The 20583-nt window shown below is 41.4% G+C and overlaps 1 protein-coding gene across 1 annotated transcript; it reads left to right on the forward strand.

Annotated features, from left to right (window-relative positions):
• Positions 1–194: 194 nt before the first annotated feature.
• On the forward strand, positions 195–18094 carry med23 (mediator complex subunit 23). The gene is made up of 30 exons (XM_038727237.1): positions 195–360; positions 918–949; positions 1155–1242; positions 1317–1441; positions 1790–1901; positions 2167–2265; positions 2390–2491; positions 2605–2674; positions 3239–3351; positions 3438–3533; positions 8339–8545; positions 9970–10113; positions 10304–10449; positions 10541–10786; positions 10908–11050; positions 11400–11574; positions 12594–12757; positions 12899–13023; positions 13149–13354; positions 13845–14025; positions 14110–14280; positions 14392–14608; positions 14797–14906; positions 15075–15201; positions 15493–15658; positions 15845–15917; positions 16008–16222; positions 16326–16446; positions 16534–16665; positions 17391–18094. Exons 1-30 carry the CDS (start codon positions 310–312, stop codon positions 17607–17609), a joined length of 4176 nt encoding a protein of 1391 aa, XP_038583165.1. The 5' UTR covers positions 195–309; the 3' UTR covers positions 17610–18094.
• Positions 18095–20583: the final 2489 nt, after the last annotated feature.

The raw sequence follows: 20583 nt of genomic DNA on the forward strand, positions 1-20583 counted from the left end.
TTGTAATATATTTCTGAAACATGCCAATCGTATATTATAAATATCATTAAATATCATGCGTTATAATTACAGAGCATTAAGGGTTACACACATTGACCTAGACTGTATTACATAGATTACACATCATGATGACTAAATGAAGCGGAACTGTGCAGCTTGTTTCTTTAATGTGTCTACGGATTGTTTTTGCAGTTGCGCGTCTCGCGGTGCATTCATCCCGGTCCCTGTTAGCATGTAGCTTTTCGATAGCGAGTAAACTGATTCATTTGTGTGATGGTTCGCTAAAAATTGGCACTTTTTGATGCAGACATGGCGCTCTCGATGGAAACGCAGCTCCAGAGCATCTTTGAGGATGTCGTGGTAATTTGCGTCTTTATGTACTGGGCTTGAAGCTAACACAGTTAGCATTTCAGACAACGTTAACGTTAGCCTTTTCCTTGAAATGTCCACTCATGAACTTGCTGGGGTTTTGCAAATGAATAATTCCAACAATATAGATAGATACCGTTTGTTTCTATCTAAAGTTACGTTATAGATAACTATGTGAACAAACATGTTTTCATCTCTAACAGTAACTTACGTTAACAAAACAAAAGGTTTTACACTTTATGAATTGTGTCTAACGTGACACGTTATTTAAATTAACTTAAGTATCAGGCCTTCTCCCTGCTGAAGTGTCCCTGAGCAAGACACTCTGATCTTTAACCAACATCAGGTGTTGTTCTGTAACTAAATCTGTCATCTGACCTCTGTGTGCACTGAGGCAACTGAGCAGACGTTCATTACTGTATTGGAATTACTATTATTAGGAAAGCAGTGGAAGGCTGATAGACGGATCAACAGCAGAGAGAATTAAAACATCTTCTGTCCTCCCACTCAATATTTTCTGAATTTTACTCTTCTCCTCCTTTCCTCAGAAAACTGAAATGATAGAAGAGGCCTTTGCTGGGTAAGGTGGCTCCGGAAACACACTCATACCTCTCCTTGTTTTGTTATTATTTGTTAAAACAGAAAGGAGACTGTAAGTTCATCTCAGGCTTAATAAACTCATACACACTAAACTCGCTTTCTGAAACAGGGCCCTGGTCTCACTAGTTGTACAGTAGAAGGTGTAATGTTGACTTCTCGCACATGTCACTTGTGTTGTGTTTCAGGATGTTTATGGACACTCCAGAGGATGAGAGGACTAAACTGATCAGTTGTCTCGGGGCCTTCAGACAGTACTGGGGAACACTACCGCAGGTCACTAAACACAGAGACAGACACACGCACTCACACATAAGGTGATGACTAATTGCCTCCATGTCTTCCTGCAGGAGTCTCATGAACAGTGTGTACAGTGGATCGTGCGGTTTATACACAGCCAGCACAGTCCCAAAAGGATCTCCTTCCTCTATGACTGTCTAGCAATGGCTGTGGAGACCAGTCTGTTACCTCCCAGGTACACACACACTCTTACGCACTTAATAAGGCCTACAGACATTGTTTACGCATTAATTTACATTCTGGGGCTTGACAGAGTCTACTACTATCCAGTTCATTTAAGATTTCTGTTTAGGCTGCTTTAAGATATAATTAGTGTAGATCATCCTTATGGTTCTTGATAATTCAATAATTGAAAGTGTTTTATATATAAATATGTATATTTCATTGATATGATACACGACGTCTCATTAAATGTATCTGCAGTTAATCTATTGTGTGTTGGCACTCTTATCTATTACTTTTACTCTCTATCTTAAACACCCATCTAATGAATTGGTGTGTGTGTCTGTCTGTCTGTCTGAAGGATGGTGTGTGCTGCTCTGATAAGCTCGGACAGTTTGGAGTGGGAGAGGACTCAGTTGTGGGCGTTAACTTTCAAATTGATTCGCAAGATCATTGGAGGGGTGGACTACAAGGTCACACACTCACACACACACACACACAAGCAAGCACAGCTCATCAACAAGCTCAATGATAAGGAGCTCTTGTAAAAGAAAATCGTCCTATAAACTATGTATTGTTTTTAATATGATCAGTATTTGTTAGAACATCAACCTCATCTCAGCCAGTGGCACTTTTTTCTCTGCCTTTTTCATCTCTCACCAGGCAGCTGTCAAACGTATATGTTTTCATGTAAAGTGTGTGTGTGTGTGTGTGTGTGTGTGTGTGTGTGTGTTTCAGGGGGTCCGAGACCTGTTGAAAGCTGTACTGGATAAAATTCAGACAATTCCTACCACTGTCAGCTCAGCTATTGTCCAGCAGCTTCTCTCTGCCAGAGAGGTATTTGTTTGTCTATCTTTCAGTTATTAAATGTAATAATTTGTGTCTTTTTATTTTTCACTCTGATGGCATTTAAGCATACCAAATCACTTTAATTCTACATTTATTATTCTGTGTACTCCAGGTGGTAGAGTATATCCTGGATAGAAATGCCTGCCTCCTGCCAGCCTACTTTGCCGTCACAGAAATCAGAAAACTGTATCCAGAGGGACAGCTGTCACACTGGGTAAGTGTGGGTTTCTTCTGTGTGTGTGTGTGTGTGTGTGTGTGCAGCTGTCATGTGAATCTAACAAATCTTCCTGTTTTATTCCCTGTCTTTCATTCGGTGTCTGTTTGTAGCTTCTAGGCAGTTTGATATCAGACTTTGTGGACAGTTTCAGACCCACAGCCAGAATCAACTCTATCTGTGGTAAGAGACGCATAAACACAGCCACACTGGAAGCTTATAAAATCTTGATCAAAATGACATCAAGATCTTGTTGTTCTTTTTGGCAAACTGTTGCTCTTCTTCATACTTTGTCCATTCTTTTAAAAAAAAAAACCCAAAATATAATCTAAAGGGGGAAAAAGGGAAAGACACACAAATAAAGATAACGACTGCATTCTGATCCACAGTGTGCATAAACAGTACTCCCTGCTCCTTGCTCCGCGAATGACGGTTAAGGGAACCCTCTACAAAAACTCTTTCATTCGGATAACTCTGTAGCATCACCAACGCAGACCTCAGTTCCTCTGTTCTGTAAACACCTCAGATGCCCCCTGCTACTGTGTACATTTACTGAAATAAAATATTGAATATATAATATACAATTACAAAACTTCTATTTCTATTTTATTGAAATGTATGTGTGAGCATGTATGCCACATGGCACGTCACAGATTAATAACTTCACTGATTGAAGTACGTAATACAGCTCATGTATGTGCAGTTTTCCTGTTTAGCCATTTCATGTGCGTATGTGTGTGTCCACAGGTCGTTGCAGCTTATTACCAGTAGTGAATAACAGTGGGGCCATCTGCAACTCCTGGAAATTAGACCCCACTACTCTCCGCTTCCCTCTGAGAGGCATGCTGCCATTTGACAAGGTAAAATATTAACATATATACACCACACAGGCATTTTATACACACTTACACAAAGCAGTAATACATTTTGTGTTTTTTGAATGTAGGACCTGTTTGAGCCACAGACGGGCTTGCTGCGCTATGTGTTAGAACAACCATATTCAAGAGAAATGGTGTGCAACATGTTAGGACTCAACAAACAGGTATACCAACCTCTTCTTCTACTTTTGCTTCTGTACCAGGCCCTCCACCTGCCCTCACTTTTCTAATCCCTTTGAATCTATATATTTACTCTCCCCTTTCTTTTCCATTTTTGTCACCCCACTCTTTCTGCTCCCTTCTTCCCCCCTCCCTGCTCCTGCTGTTCCTTTTTCCCCTTTTCATTCTCGTCTTCTCTCTGCCATTCTTGTCTCCTTGACTTCTACCTCTACCTCATCCTCTTCATGTCTGAGTTTGACATTCTGCTCTTTCTGTTTGTTTTGTTAATTTTTTTTTACCAGGTTCTGTTCTTCAAATTATTTCCTTTTTATTTATTGTTTCTCTTCTTCTTCTCCTCACATTCTTCTCTTTTGACATCCCTCTCCTCCCTTTTGTTAATACAGCTATATAAGACCATATGTAAAGCAAGCCAATGCTGTGAGCTTGACCCATAATGCACTGGTGTTAGTTTTCCCTGTTGGGTTCATACAGTTTCAACTCAGCCCAGCAGACACAGTTTGACCTGCTCTCCTTGTGTTTGTTGCACAGAAACAGAAAGCACTAATCAACACTGGCCGGAGCTCTGATTTAGAACTTGCTTATATTCATATTTTGAATATGAACAAATTACCCAGATTCCAGTTTGTCTGTATTGGCTAAGTTGATGCTAGCTGTGCTGAACGGACAGTGAACAACCTAGCTCCTTAGTCACCACTTTCTCTCTCTCTGTCTCTCCTTTTTCCTCTCTGTTTCTTTCTCCTTCTTTCTTTGTTCCTCCCTCTTTCTCTCTCTTTTGTCCTCTGGTTGTGTGTTGTGTTTGTCTGTCTCTCTGCCATGCGCTCTCTAGACTCTGAACATTGCCCAGGTATGTCGTTGTTCCTCTTCCTGGTCGCCTGACCTACCAACTAACCAGCCCATTGGATGCTTAGCTTTTTAGGCACGCTGATGTCATAGAAATGGGGAACTGGATTGAAAAAATAAAGACAAGAAAACCTGAGATGGAGTAAAGAGAAATGCTACAGAGCTTGAGATGGTCACAGCAGGGCTTTCATAGAGATAAAGTCAGTAGAAAGAGACAGACGTGGCCAAATAAATGCTAATATGATAGACAGGCAGTAGCAGGTTGATTGATGTACAGGAAGGCTGTTTATGGATCATTAACCAGTAGGGTGGCGTGCAAGTCAGTTGTTTCTTGTCACATTTTTATTAACATCTGTTTGCTTCACATGCTGCTTTATCTCTGCTTTTAATACAGCAGAATCAATACAGTAGCAATAAAATGTATTGTGTGCAGCCACAATATGATATTCAATATCTCTGTATTAGACGATTTTCCAGGCAAAATAAGTAAAAGTAGAATAGTGCAGGGTTTTTATGAAATAAGAGAGGGAGTAGTAATTCAGCCCTGTTGTGTTTTACTGCTTAAATTTATACTCAGTAATGTTTTTGCGACATTGGAATTGCTTGTTATGTTAATGTTTAATACACCTCATGTGCCTCTGGATTGTCCTTAATGTCAGCTGAGCAAACTGATGCTGATTTTACATTCCAGACTGAGACAGTTATAGATGCTCTGCACTGCATCAGAAAATATATTATTTATATATAAATTCAGACACAGCCATTATACACAACCTGCGGTTCCAGCTAACAAGCTGACATAAAGTTTTTCATGAATAAATCCCTGCTGTTGACATTTCAAGTCCTGCTGCACTGCATGTGTGAATGTAGTCTGGTCATTGCCTGTTGTTCGCGAGGTCCTCTCGTGTCTGAACTTTTGCTGCTTTCTGTTGTGCTGACCTGGGCAAAACCACTCCATTTTGTCTGAATAGTGGTCTTGACACGTACAGCAATATAGTTCATTATGCCTTGCAAATGAAATGACCAGCCAAGTGGTGGCAAAAATACCGGATACCACAAGCAACAAAATTTAAAAGTACACTGCTATAGCCAGGCAGTAATCACAGGAAGACCAGCTGTACTTATATATCAGATGGCTATATATCATTATATATCATTATTTTAGGTAGGCATTGTGAGTTGGTGGATCTTAATTTTCTCATTTTCACGCCTTCTACTTTCGGTCTAAATTAACCTTTGACCTTTTAAATGCTGCAGTACATCTGTGAACCGTATTCCTGTGCAACTTGTGCCATCCAGTCAATTAATCGCATTTGCGAAAATGTAGAGGCTTCTTTGTAATTTGTGATGTCCATGCACTGCTAACTTCACTTTTCATTCCTTTATGAACGTATGTATTCTCCAGAGAGTACCCCTGTCTCTCCACATTAGAGATGGAGTGATATTTTTGTAATTACAAAGTTCCAAGCTTGCGCAGCAGCTTTCAGATTAAAGTTGCTGTACAGGCAGCTTTAAATGAAGAAGACATGGCAAAGTGTGGACTACGAGGCCAGACGCTCATTCTTTGTTTGTCTTTTTTGATCAATGTTTGGCCCAGGTCGGCTGATGATTCTGATTGGCTGGATGATTGAACTCTGACCTGTGTTGTGTGGTGTTCATTGGTTGATGATGCGCGTGATTGGTGACTGTTTTCTTCCCCTACAGTTTGACATTATTGGTTAATAGTAATGAGCTGCAGGGCGTAACGATACAGAAGCGACATTTATTTTAAACAGGACTTTTAAAAGCCAATCACTAAACGATCCGAATGATTGAAGAGGACCTAAATTGAAGGCTCTCCCTTTTTAAGAGAATTAATAAAAATTTTTTTAAATTATATTCATTTCAAGCAGTTCAGGCTGAATTAAACATTTCACCCAGACAATCAAAAATTAAAGTCAAAATTAAGTCTTTGTACTGATAGAGTTTGATCCGGATGACTGAGTCTGTGAGTGTTGCCACCTGACAAGGATGAGGTTTAACCCTTTGATCTTTATATTGGTTATATTTATTAGTTTTTCTGATCAAAAGACTGTGAAATTCAAACTGTCAGTGGCAGATAGTTGACGTGCTTGTTTGTCAGTTGACCAGCAGTCATCACCATCCACGATAGATCTGTTCTAACTTGGGTTGAGAGAGAATTGAATTGCTTCCCAATTGATTGCCGTAGACATTACCTTTAAATGTTTTTGCTCTAGGTGCACATCAGTATGCCATTGGTCGAGTTGTTGGTAGGAAGGTATGTTTGTCAGTGGATTATAGCCCAGCCACTGGAATGGTTTCACTGTTTCTAGGTGTGGGATGTAACTAGGTAAGCCATGGGGCTGAGTTCTTTGTATGCCTGTGGATTTCTCTCTGTCTTTCTCTCTCTTTTTCTTGTTTTTCTCTTGACCTCTCTCTTTAGGTGCGTGTGTGTGTGTGTGTGTGTGTGTGTGGTGGCAGAGGAAGAGAAGTGACGGTCAACCTCACATCTCCTCTTCTTCCCAATCACACCACCTCCCCACCTTCCCAAACCCATTAGGCTGCATGCAGGAATGTATTGCACTGTTTAGTTTGGTGTTTAGTGCTGTGCTGTGTCATATTGTGCTCTGCTGTTTAGTTCTGGTTGTGTTGGGTCCACGTTGTGTGAAAATGGCTTTGTTAAGTCCTACAGTGGTAACCACTGCAGAGATCTGCTCTCCTTCTGCTCTGTCAGTGGTGGGTGAAGTTAAGTTTCCCACCCTGGGTTAATAGGAAAATGTCAGTATTACTATTATGTGTCCGTAAATAGTCAATGGAATAGTCTGGATAAGTTGGGTACTGTGAATGTTTTTCATGCAACTCAACAATTGAGTTCTGAGGATTATGCTACAATCAATTATTTGTGTAACAGTGCCGTGTCTACACAGCCATAAACATGACCACGTTAACCTGCCTTCCCCACCATTTCTGACTTTCTCTTAATTCCCTTCCCTCCTTCCCTCTCTCCTCCCGTCTTTCATCAAAAATCCCCTTGATATATGAAAGTCTCTCAAGCATTGATCAACACTGAGGTTCACACATTATGCAGTTCTATATGGAAAAGTTTTGTTCCTACATGATATGATCATTCCAGAAAACATGTAACACCACTGCTGAGCTCAGTTTTTTGTCACTGTTACAATATGTTTGTGGTATTTTTATTATTCACTTCCTTTATTTATAAGGACAACGGACATTAATCACCGTTTCTGTGTGCCTGTGTTAGCCAGACGGCTAATTTTCGACTGCAGTCCCTTGGCAGGATGTTCTAAATCTAGATACAGTCTCGCGATGTCCATGTTTACACATGACTTGTCTGGATTAGCTTGTGACTTCAGCGCTTATCAGCTGCTGTATCTTAAACCCCAAATATCATAATTACCCACAAGCACATGAACCTTCTTTTGAAATTTGTTCACTCTGTTCATGTAAAACTGTCATGTAAGATCGCTGTAGCAGAAGAACTAGCAAAAAACTTACCAGGTCCAAATTCCAACGAGGCAAATTACTTGACACTTGGCACCTGTTTCTCTATAATAACATCGCGGGGAAATGACTAGAACATTTGGGGATAGAGGAAAAAGTGGAAAAGATGAAAGTTTACCCAGCTGACAGCGGCAGGAAGGAGATGCTGTCCTGCATGCAAGATATGGGAAAAAGTTTAATGAGTCAATTTCTAACAATTGTTGGAGCGTCTGTTAATATGAAAATGTTTTTGTCAAGTAATTTAATGATGATCTCCCCCTCATTCTCTCCCTCCCTCTGTCTTTCCGTGTTTCCTTTCTTTCCCTTTCCTTTTTCTGTCTCTGTCTGTCCTTGGACGTCTTTTCCTCCCTTACTCTGTTGAACTTCCTCTCTCTCCTGCCCACTATTTTCTTTATCCTTTAACACTCCCCTCCTCCCCTGACAGCATAAGCAGCGTTGCCCGGTGCTAGAGGAGCAGCTGGTGGACCTCGTGGTGTACGCCATGGAGCGCTCTGAGACCGAGGAACACTTTGACGCTGACATTGGAGGAACTAGCCAGTTGCTGTGGCAGCACCTCTCCTCCCAGCTCATCTTCTTTGTGTTGTTTCAGTTTGCAAGCTTCCCGCACATGGTGCTGTCATTACATCAAAAGGTAAGAGGAGGGAGACAGCAGAGGAAGGAAGAGTTAATGATCCTATTTATGGGTAATTGGATTTTGGTTTATTGACAGTATGCCTAAATATATTTGTAAAATACAACATATCAGACTTTAAAAGACAGAAATAAGTCCATAACATGACAATAGGAACAAAAAAACTTAACAATTGTTAAAATTATATATTTTAATAAATTAAATTATATCATAGGTACACAGAAATCATAGAAGATTGCAGCTGTATGACACACTGTAGCTCAAGATGCAAATATCAAAGAATTGAGAAGTAAAACATAAAAAACATAGAGGATCTACACATTCTTTAAGGAGAAACTATGTAGCAGCCATTGCTTACCCCATTGCCTTAAAGATAGGAGAATGTCACTCCTCCTTAAAGGTCCAGTGTGTTATATTATATAGGAGGATCTATTGACAGAAATGCAAAATAATATCCTTAACTATGTTTTCAGTGGTGTATGAAGACCTTACATAATGAACCGTTATGTTTTTATTACCTTAGAATGATCCATTTCTATCTACATACACAGCGGGTCCTCTTACATGGACGTCGCCATGTTGTGCCGCCATGTTTATAAAGTAGCCCAAACGGCGCTACAGAGCACGTTTCGTCACTACGTTGAATATGTACCAAGAATAAGAACAAGTAATGTTAGTAGTAGTAGTAGTAATAGTAGTAGAAGACAACTGGTTTATTAGAAGTAAGAGAATCGTAGCTTCTCCCGCGTGCTTGGAAAAAGAGGATGTCAATGGTGCATTCATGTGGTGTCAGAAAAATCAGAATCTGTTTTTCCTCCTTAAATCTTTATTGCAAAAAGAGAAATAAAGTGTACATGGGACATAAGTATACAGAACTTTGATTAGTGCAATATTCCGCATATACATATGCCCTCACAACTAAATGCCACTAAAACTCACACACCTTTAAGTAATGGTGGTTTCTTATTCCATTTCATGGCACCGTCATGCAGAAAGAAGTCCTTACCCTAGATTCTAGTTTCCTACCCTGGCTCTGGTGTTATGACTATGACTTTCTTCACCCTTCTTAAAATAAATGTAAAAAATAGTCGACAGCACTTAAAATCAATATAAGCCATATATAGTTGTAGTCACATGATCAGAAATTCATAAAATCCATGTCATGTCAAATCCAAATGATGTATTTACCCTAACGTGTAACTGCTAATAGGAAATACATTTTCACAGTGAAACCAAATGCATACAAATCAAGCAACTGGTGGGAAGCGTAGGTTCGAACATAATCACAGAAACAAATTGTTGGAGTCCATTAAAGACACACACATATACATATATATATACAAATACAATATTATTCAGGACTGTCAGGGTGTCAAGTGCTGTGACCCTTGTTGCTGAGTTGGTCTTCATCTCTCTCTGTCTAGCTTGCAGGTAGAGGTCTAATTAAGGGGAGAGACCACCTGATGTGGGTATTGCTGCAGTTTATATCAGGAAGCATTCAGAAGAACGCATTAGCCGACTTCCTGCCTGTCATGAAGCTCTTTGACCTGCTTTACCCTGAAAAAGAGGTACACGTATGCCAAGGAATTATTTTGCTTTCCTAGGATCATTATTACGAGTCCTCCATTTTAATGTATTACTTCTTGTCTTTTCTGCTGTGCATCGTCCTTTCTTTTTATCCAGGGATCAGAATTTGCTCTATAACAGCTTTATAGGTCGTACCATGAGATTTAAACTGTGTTTTCTCTCCCATGTTAGTGCATTCCAGTTCCAGACATTAACAAGCCCCAGTCGACTCATTCCTTTGCCATGACCTGCATCTGGATCCACCTGAACCGCAAAGCTCAGAATGACAACTCCAAACTACAGATACCCATACCACACTCTCTGAAACTACACCATGAGTGCGTGTCTTTACTGGACCATGAAATATGTACTTTTCCACATGTGCATGCTTCCAAACAACCGTACACCAAAATACTGCTGTCTTATCAGGTTTCTCCAGCAGTCGCTGCGTAACAAGACTCTGGGCATGGCCGACTACAAGATCGCCCTGCTGTGTAACGCCTACAGCACCAACTCAGAGTGCTTCACTCTGCCGATGGGCGTTCTGGTAGAGACCATCTATGGAAACGGATCTATGAGGATCAACCTACCTGGCACCAACTGTATGGCGTCAGGATCTGTCACCCCACTGCCCATGAACCTGCTGGATTCACTCACAGTGCATGCAAAGATGAGGTAGGGGTGCACAGATGAATTAATGGCAAATTGATATACAGATCATTTACTGTCTCACACTCACTCACTCACTCTGTCTCTTTGTCCCCCTCGCTCTCTCTCTTTGCTTGCCTGCCTCCAGTCTGATACACAGTATTGCCACGCGGGTTATAAAGTTGGCCCACGCCAAATCCAGCATTGCCCTCGCCCCTGCACTGGTAGAAACATACAGCAGACTATTGGTCTATATGGAGATCGAGTCACTGGGCATCAAAGGATTCATCAGTGAGTTTCAGAAACATTTTTATTCACTGAAAATGTCCACTGTGTTGAAAAGTTGTTCACTTCAGAAACAGAAAGCACAAAGTGTAATTTCTTTGTTAAATTTCTAATACCCCACCCTCACTTATGAGCATGATTGAGAAACCAAAAAAAAGTCTGCCTTTATGAGGGATCTAGTACATTTTCAGAATTTGTAAGAGCACATCCTAGTCCAATTTGTCTTCAGTTGTCACTGTCTCCTCTGGGGTTGAATTCTGAGCAGACTGACTCAGAACATTCATGTTTAACAATAATATGTTTCTTCGGACTGGCAGACACATGTTGAATAATGTGACACTCTCCGTCTGCTCAGGCCAGTTGCTGCCAAATGTGTTTAAGTCTCACGCGTGGGGAATCCTTCACACGTTGCTGGAGATGTTCAGCTACAGGATGCACCACATCCAGCCACACTACAGAGTCCAGCTACTGAGTCATCTGCACAGTCTGGCTGCTGTACCCCAGACCAACCAGAATCAGCTGCATCTATGGTAAGACGGACATATATTGAAACATACTTATCATTATTCACTACAAGATATTACTGTTACTGCTACTACTGTACAATTCATATCAAACACAAGAAAACAACCAGTTCTCCTTGTGTGTAGTGAACTTTGATTTGAATGTTTGTGCTTCTGGATTCCTGTCATCAAAGGCAGTGAGTAAAACTAGAGTAGAGCCTGACTGATAACTCATGTGCCTATATTATCGGCCAATATATGCTAATTGCAGAAAAATCTGTATTGCTGCTTATAACAGAAATGGAGAGACAGAAGATGGGTCCTTCTATCATGTTATGATTGTTGCCGTTGCATTGTTTGTCCACCAGATTGTACTCTGCAACTCCTCTGATGGCAACCCACATGTTTGGAAGGCACAAAACACTGCAATCAGCAGTACTTTTGTTTATAGTTCTAAAAATTTTATTTTTAAATTGCATTCTGTCATGTTATCTTGGTGACATAAAAATGTTGGGGATAATCTTTGTTTATGTTATGTGTTTTTGAAAAGAAGAAGAAAAAAAAAAGTAAATTGGCCGATATATCAGAACTTCGTATTTTAAAACCCTCAAATATCAAAATCGGTATCTGTCCTAAAAATCCCATTTCGGTTTGGCTCTACTATGAACTGTAACATTATTTCAGCAACTATCGTCAGTCTCTGCTACTTCAAATAATGAACATGATAATTATGGATTTATTTGAATTCATATTCAGGGGGTTACTGGCCTTATTTTCAACTTAAGTGCTGGTGGTTCACACCCCAAACTACTTAAAACAAAATACCCAATTGAATCAACACCTCACTATCATAGTCTGAATAAAAACCAAACATTAGAGGGCATCACACCATTACTCACTGCAGAGCTGTTGTATAACATTGCACATGTGTTGTTTTCATTGTGTCCACCTCCACTGAAGGTAATTAAAGAATACAAAAAGAAAATATCAGGACGATAATGGTCTCTGGTCTTCTATGTTGCTGTTTTCATGTCTTCTTCCCCCAGTGTGGAGAGCACAGCTCTGCGGTTAATCACTGCCTTGGGGAGCTCAGAGGTGCAGCCCCAGTTCACCCGCTTCCTCAACGACCCAAAGACTGTTCTGTCAGCCGAGTCTGAAGAGCTGAACCGAGCCTTGATCCTCACCCTGGCCAGAGCCACACACGTCACCGGTAGCACTCACTCTGGATTTACTTCTTTAGATCTTTCTTTTCTTCATGTCTCAGTTGCTCTCTATGTTGCTCTGCAGTTTGTTTCCTCCTAATTTTATACTGATTTATAATTTAATTTGCCTGCTTCGTGTCTGTGTGTAGATTTTTTCACAGGGTCCGACTCCATCCATGGGACTTGGTGTAAAGACATACTCCAGACCATCATCAGCTTCACGCCTCATAACTGGGCCTCACACACACTGTCCTGCTTCCCTGCCCCACTACAGGTGCACCATGGTCACTTAGGCATGAATGACACTCATAAATTCAAACTGCACTTTTATTTGATCTCAAATCAGAAGCATTAATCCTGTCGTAATGACTCCCACCGCTCTCTCTCTCTTCCTCTCAGGCGTTTTTCAAACAGAACAACGTTCCTCAGGAGTCTCGATTCAACCTGAAGAAGAACGTGGAAGAGGAGTACAGGAAGTGGAAGTCCATGGCCAATGAGAATGACATCATTACCCACTTCTCCATGCAGGGCTCACCCCCACTGTTCCTCTGTCTGCTGTGGAAGATGCTGCTGGAGACGGACCACATTAACCAGATAGGCTTCAGGTCTGGTGTCATCATTTTGTGTCGCTCCAGATACGGCTTTAAAGAATCCACGCAAACATGTATTTGTTGTGTACAGTCACAGGGACACACATTGTACATACAGTACCTATAAAAAGTGTGTTTTGGCATGTTTTACTTTTGAACACCAGGGAATGTAATTAAGGTTGATACTGTTCAAAAATATTACTATTAATCACAAATAAAAACAAATTCAGTTTGTTTACATATCACCTCCTTCATTTTTCATTTTTCCATGTGTTGTGACACCACTGAGTGTGTTTTGATGAAGCGTGTGGTAATGATGCATCTCACCACTGATGTTGTGGCATTTAAAATTTACACTAATTGGCCTGCGGGGCATTCCCAAGTCTCTAAAACTGCATCTGTAGCTAATTTACATAATTGATCCCGCGGGAGAATACAGTGTTGTTGTGGGATGATGTGCTAACTTGAGCCTGATTTTTTGTTTTTTTGTTTTTTTGTCCCTTAGGGTCTTGGAGCGAATCGGGGCTCGTGCACTGGTGGCTCACGTGCGCACGTTCGCAGACTTCCTCGTCTACGAGTTCTCAACATCCGCCGGCGGACAGCAGCTCAACAAGTGTATCGAAATACTCAACGACATGGTCTGGAAATACAACATCGTCACCCTAGACAGACTCATCCTGTGCCTGGTGAGGAGAAACATGCATACAGAGAAATGGATCTGCTGTTCGACGAGGTCTTTGTGTCTCACGTCTCTTCTTATCTACTTCCAGGCGATGCGTAGCCATGAGGGCAACGAGGCTCAGGTTTGTTACTTCATAATCCAGCTGCTGCTGCTGAAGCCCAACGACTTCAGGAACCGAGTCAACGATTTTGTCAAGGAGAACGCTCCTGAGCACTGGCTGCAGAGTGACTGGCACAACAAGCACATGAGCTACCACAAGGTACACATGTAAAAAAGAAACCCACAGCAGATCCATCTGATTGGGACAAGAGATAAACCTAAGTTCGAAGGTATTAGACAACATTTGATTTTGATGTTTGTTCCTTTACAGAAATACCCAGAGAAGCTGTACTTTGAGGGACTTGCAGACCAAGTCAACCCCCCCATGCAGCTTCAGCCTCAGTACCTGCCCATCTACTTTGGCAACGTGTGCCTGCGCTTCCTGCCTGTCTTTGACATCGTCATCCACCGCTTCCTGGAGCTTCTTCCGGTCTCCAAGTCTCTGGAAACGCTGCTGGACCACCTGGGAGGGCTGTACAAGTTCCACGGTGAGTAAGGCCGTCTTAAATATCAGAAGCCTGTGTCGAAGGGAAATAGGTTCAGAATGAGAAAGAGATCAATAGCAAATAAATGACATGAAATGGAGATGGAAGGGGCATCTCCCGGGATGTGAATGAAATGTTTAGGCCACTGTTTGTGCACCCTGATGTGTATTTACTGCTGTGTTTGTGTGCAGACCGCCCTGTCACCTACCTGTACAACACACTTCACTACTACGAACGACATCTGAGAGACAGAACCAATCTGAAGAGAAAACTGGTGCACGCCATCATGTCTTCTCTGAAGGTAGGCAGAAGGAGAAAGAGCAGTAGACAATACCTCATTATGTAACAAATCGTAGGATGTATTATTTATATATACGTCATGCAGTCATACTCCTTGTTGGTCTCTCATTTTATTTTAACTGTTTGTTTTTTTTAATCTGTTATATTTACAGTGTATTTGTTTTTATAGGACAACCGTACCCCAGGTTGGTGCCTTAGTGAAACCTATCTGAAATGCGGCATGAACCCCAGAGAGGACAACGTGTGGATCCCCGATGACACCTACTACTGCAAGCTGATTGGACGCCTCGTGGATAATATCCTTCGTTAATCTCCCCCTGTTGGTAGATGGATGTCTCTTAACTGACCCTGATACTGGATAATAAAAACAATGGGCCTAATTGCTTTCACATCTGTTTATTTATTCTGTGGTAATTTTATTACTGCCAGTGGAGCTGTTACAACAGAAGAGTTATTGAAAACAAGATGCAAGTGGCTGTTGAAGTGTCTCATGGATTGTTTGGCATGCGGATAACCATCACGCTCATGCACCTATTGAAGCTGCTTTCCTCTTCCAGTGATCTTTACCCTCTTTAACCCTCTCTAACCCATGGCTGGCAAGTCGCCCGGCCCCTTCCCCAACTGTGACTGGAGGTTCAACGAGTTCCCCAACCCTGCGGCCCACGCCCTGCATGTCACCTGCGTGGAGCTGATGGCTTTGGCCGTGCCGGGAAAAGATGTCGGCAACGCTCTGCTCAATGTCGTGTTGAAGAGGTACAAGAGACAAACACGGTGTCATCTTTAGACAGTTAATGGCTCTAATTAATCTCGGATAAATGGCTGTAGGGATAAACATTTTAGCAGTAGTGCATAATGTTTCAGCTCAGTCATATTTTTAGATGTGTGTGCTGCTGGTATAAGAGCTTGATGAGTCAGACCATGTTTTCTGTCACCTTTAAGCCAACCCCTGGTTCCCAGAGAGAATATCACCGCTTGGATGAATGCCATCGGGCTCGTGATAACTGCACTTCCCGTAAGAAAAATAGTCACAAAAATCATCACTGTCCTTCCAATATTTGATGAGTTTGTTCACCATAGCCAAACTCCGTCTTTCCTCATCCAGGAGCCCTACTGGATCGTCCTCCACGATCGCATCGTGTCTGTGATTGGCTCTCCGGCACTGACATCAGAGACTGAGTGGGCAGGTTATCCCTTCGCCTTGCTGGATTTCACGGCCTGCCACCAGAGCTACAGTGAAATGAACTGCAGTTATGTGCTAGCGTTAGCGCACGCTGTCTGGCATCACTCATCCATCGGACAGCTGTCTCTGATTCCCAAGTAAGGAAGTCAGCCTCTGTCTTTACCCTCTTCTCTCACTCTGTGTCTTTTTTTACACTGTTTATCAGGTATGGTTGTCATGTCATCATAAATGTGTGTGTAGGTTCCTGTCAGAGACGCTGAAGCCGGTCGTCCAGACAGAGTTCCAGTTACTCTACGTGTATCACCTGGTGGGGCCGTTCCTGCAGCGCTTCCAGCAAGAGAGGACACGATGCATGTTGGAGGTGTGACCAAAGATTATCACACCTGCACACCACACAAGTGTTCCCTTTTTTATATACATAAAATCTCCTTGTGTTTGTGTATTTCAGATTGGCGTGGCCTTCTATGAAATGCTCCAGGCGGTGGACCAACACTGTCAACATCTCAGCTATATGGACCCGATCTGCGACTTCCTCTATCACATTAAATACATGTACACTGGAGACAGTGTGAAGGACCAGGTGAGATTGTGTCTTTTATTAAAATGGAAAATTAACCATTAAACTTCACCATACAGATTTGAAAAAAAAGAAAGACAATAACAATATCATACAACAAAATAACAAAATGATGAAGATCTAAAAATGGAGACAAATAAAGACGTTTGTCACCCAGAGTACCACCTTCAAGTAAGATGACATGTGTGGACTTGCAGCTCCACGGGAGACAGTTTCGTGTTTTTAGTTACCATTTTTAATTTAAATCTGCCACCTCCTGTGCAGCGAGACGTCTCGCCACCAGTGTCCAGACCCGACACCAGAGTTAATTAGAGGAGATGGAACTGTATCTGCTTTGTGCTTGAGGCTTAAACAAGTGTACTTAAATTGGCTTTCCAAGTAATTAATGGTTCACTGAGAGTAGCCTTTAACCAAGCTGTGCTGTATGTGTTTTATTTTGGGTGCTGTGATTCAAAACAAGTGATGTTGCATAAATGAATGTGGCACGTGTTGACCTAGTAATTACAGTGTACCGTAATCATCCTTCTGCATTAAATGAACTGTACAGATCTGTTTAAACCCAAAACAGAATCATGTTGGTTTTTCCTAAACTCATCTAGTCTCTTTCTCTCCCTGACTTTTTCTCTTTTTTAGCATTACACTTCTGCTCATGTGTCTGTCTACATGTTTGTATTTGTGTCTGTTCTTCAGTTTACCCATCTCCATCTTTCTCTGTTTCTGTCTTCTAGGTGGAGAAAATCATCATGACCCTGCGTCCGGCCATGAAGCTGCGACTGCGCTTCATCACACACAGCAGCAAGATAGAGACTTCGTCGTCAGCTGCCACCGCCGCCTCCGCTTCATCCGCCGCCTCCTCCTCCACCCCTCAGCCCCCAACCTCCTCACTCTCATCATCCTCTGCTGCCGCCTCACCCTCCTCCACACAGCACACACACACACCTCTGTAGGTGGCCTAGGCAAACACAAGCACACAGGTGCAATCATGACAATGGGCTTTCATAACCACATCAAAGACCTTTTTTTTTTTTTGCCACTGGTTGTTGCCCTTGACTTGGATTTTGTTCAATGTAATGATTAAAAAATCTTTGTTGTACCTTTTAGAAACAAGAACCCCGGAGAGCTGATTGTATTCCCTCAGCCTGAATCTTATTTTTAAGTGCAGAAAAACATCCTATTTACAGAATTCAGATGTACTGATACATGTAGAAAGTATCTCTGAAGTGAAGAATTTGTAGCAAATATGTAGTGAGTTATCAGAACAGGCATCTCTATCAACAAACTGTAGCTCTCAGTATCTGCTGCATTTAGGTGCGTGACAAGGACACAGCGTTTCTTGTTATATACATAGCATCTTTTTTATTTTTCTGTTTGTAGTCAATTTTTATATTATACATTATTATTACTTCATTAAAATAAGATTTTGGTAATAGGGGTTTTATTGATGCTTATTTCTACCCCTCATTGACTCATTTTAAATTTAGCATTTTGCAAAGCACCTGTTCGTCTTTGAATTAAGCTACCCCGGATCTAGTCACTCATGTTTTACACACTTGTCTTTTTCTTGGCTCGTTACACCTTGTCAAAGTGCTATTTTGTTTGCGTGACAACTCTAAACCCTCATCTCTCACACTCTGGAGAAACACCTTTTTTTCTTTAGGTGAGCCTCACTCATTTCTGAGAACACTGAGCTAAGCTGCAGTGTCATACAAAGTACAATATAATAACATAGTAGCCTGACACCAGTAGGGGGAGTCCAACAGTTAGGGATGCCTCAGTCACTCCTCCTCACAGATTTTTGTTATTGGAGCACAGAGAGAGACATTAGAGAACCTTTTGGCCCCATTAGATTGTTTCCCTGTGTTTCTGCTAGAGGGATATCTCTAAAACATCCAAACAGATATCCATTATATTCGGTGGAAAGCCCGTCTGTGAGCCAAGAACGCTTAGGATTTTAGTGGTGAGTTGGATGTGGGATTTTTGCCATTTGGCAATTGGCAATGAAACTAATGGTGAGTAAACTGCTTGATTCCAAATCCTGGGGGCATATTTGTTGGGTCAGTAAATCAAATTATAATTAAATGCAAAATTACAGCAAGCTGGAGAATTGAGGCAGTGACAATGCAGTCGCCTTCTGGCAAGTATAATCAGTATTCAAAACGGTTTATTTTTTGATAACCTGTTGTAATGTCAGATGTGATGGATAAAGTAAAGAAACTCAAATTGTTAGCTTGAGCAGCTGTCACTGTAGCAGCAATGCTAACATGCTGACAAGTTTACAGTGATAACCATCTTAGTTTAGCATGTTAGCATGCTAACATTTGCTAATTAGCTCTACACACAAAGTACCGCAGAGGTACGCATGATGGGAAAGGCAATTATTTGTAGGATTGTAAAAATTCTGCAAGCCACATCGCTAGCATGGCTAAAATTAAATACACTACATTAAATCCAGATAGAAAAGTTACTGTACACGTTGTGGAAAGAAACAATTTAGCATCTCCATCATCTGCTGCTATTTTATAATTAGCTGATAAAGAGTCAATGTCACACAGCAGTGATGTCACAGAGTATTGACACGCCCATGAGTACACTGTTACATCACTGCAGCAAGGTGAGAGGTTAAACCACCAGAGGAACATATGAACATATTCAACATTTGTGTTCAGCTGGTTTTTAAAGTTGTCGTATATTAATATTTTTATAATAATGTATCAAATGACAATGTGAAAGAGGTCCTTGTAGAAATAATCCCACAGAGAATTATCACCTGAATCTGCAGCTTTCTACCGCTTTACGGAGCTTTAGAGTGAGTTTCAGCTCATTGTTCATCGGGCCGGCACACAACTGTACTGTTTGGGTTCACTCTCACCCCTCTCTGCATTGTTTTCAGGTAGTGTAGTGTACTCACTGTACACTGCACTACCTCCTCAACACCAAACAGCAGACAAACATAGCGAGCAGCTGTTGATGATAATGGAGCATTAGGCAGCTAAAGAGCCAGATATTTCAACAGAGATAACAGAGCTAAACTTTGGATGGATTTGCCTGAAACACAATTCCAAATGAATGATAATTTTGCTCGATGTGTAAATAAGCAACTGTTTGCTAACACAATCGCCATATCAATTTTAATAGGAGATAAAGTATGTCAATGTTGTGCTCACACGTTGTGATTGCAGGTTTAGGCTGTTTAACACCATAAATCACGAGGGTGTAGAAAGGTTAAAGGCCGTTTTCTGGTCTCTGACAAGGCAAGATTAAGATTTCACTGATAGGTTCCCATGTGAGAGCGAACCTCTTCCCACCTCCCTCCCTTATCAAGTCTTACCCAGGAATATCCTTAGAGAGTCTGAAGTCTCTATGAGCCCCTTGTCTCATGTTAAAGGCTGCCTTTTTTCCACTCAGCATCATATTTGAATTCTGATGCAACTCTAGTGCATACAGAATAAACAGTAATTATCAATCATTCCTGCTCTCAGTTACAGTAAATCATCAGTGGGTCAGACGTAACTGAATTACATGAAAATGATGCAAGGTGATACTTAAGTACATTACCTGAACATCTCTTGTGATTTCCACCGTGGTGAGTGGTGACAGCGCAAATTTAACTGTTCTCGCTTTAGGCTTTAGAGGAGAGCGGCTTCGTATTGAGAATATTTGAGTTTTACAGACATGAAGCTTGACATCATTATTCCTCTTCATTAAAGTTGCATGTATACTAGGTCAACCATGACTTAATCACATCACAACTAATGCAGTCTCCTCCGTGTGTTTAATCCCATTGTGCTTTCTCTGTGTGTGGATGAGTCATTACATGATCGCTCTATAAGGCCCGGCTGAGATGTAGGTCACCTTGTGTGCTGTTGGGCCTGTGGCTTAGCCATTAAACTCTGGCACTAAATTTGATGTGGCAACATGTAG

The sequence above is a fragment of the Micropterus salmoides genome, unplaced genomic scaffold, assembly GCF_014851395.1.
Source record: "Micropterus salmoides isolate LMB-PRFRI ecotype aquatic unplaced genomic scaffold, ASM1485139v1 Ms_hic_scaffold_18, whole genome shotgun sequence".
Classification (NCBI taxonomy): Eukaryota; Metazoa; Chordata; class Actinopteri; order Centrarchiformes; family Centrarchidae; genus Micropterus; species Micropterus salmoides.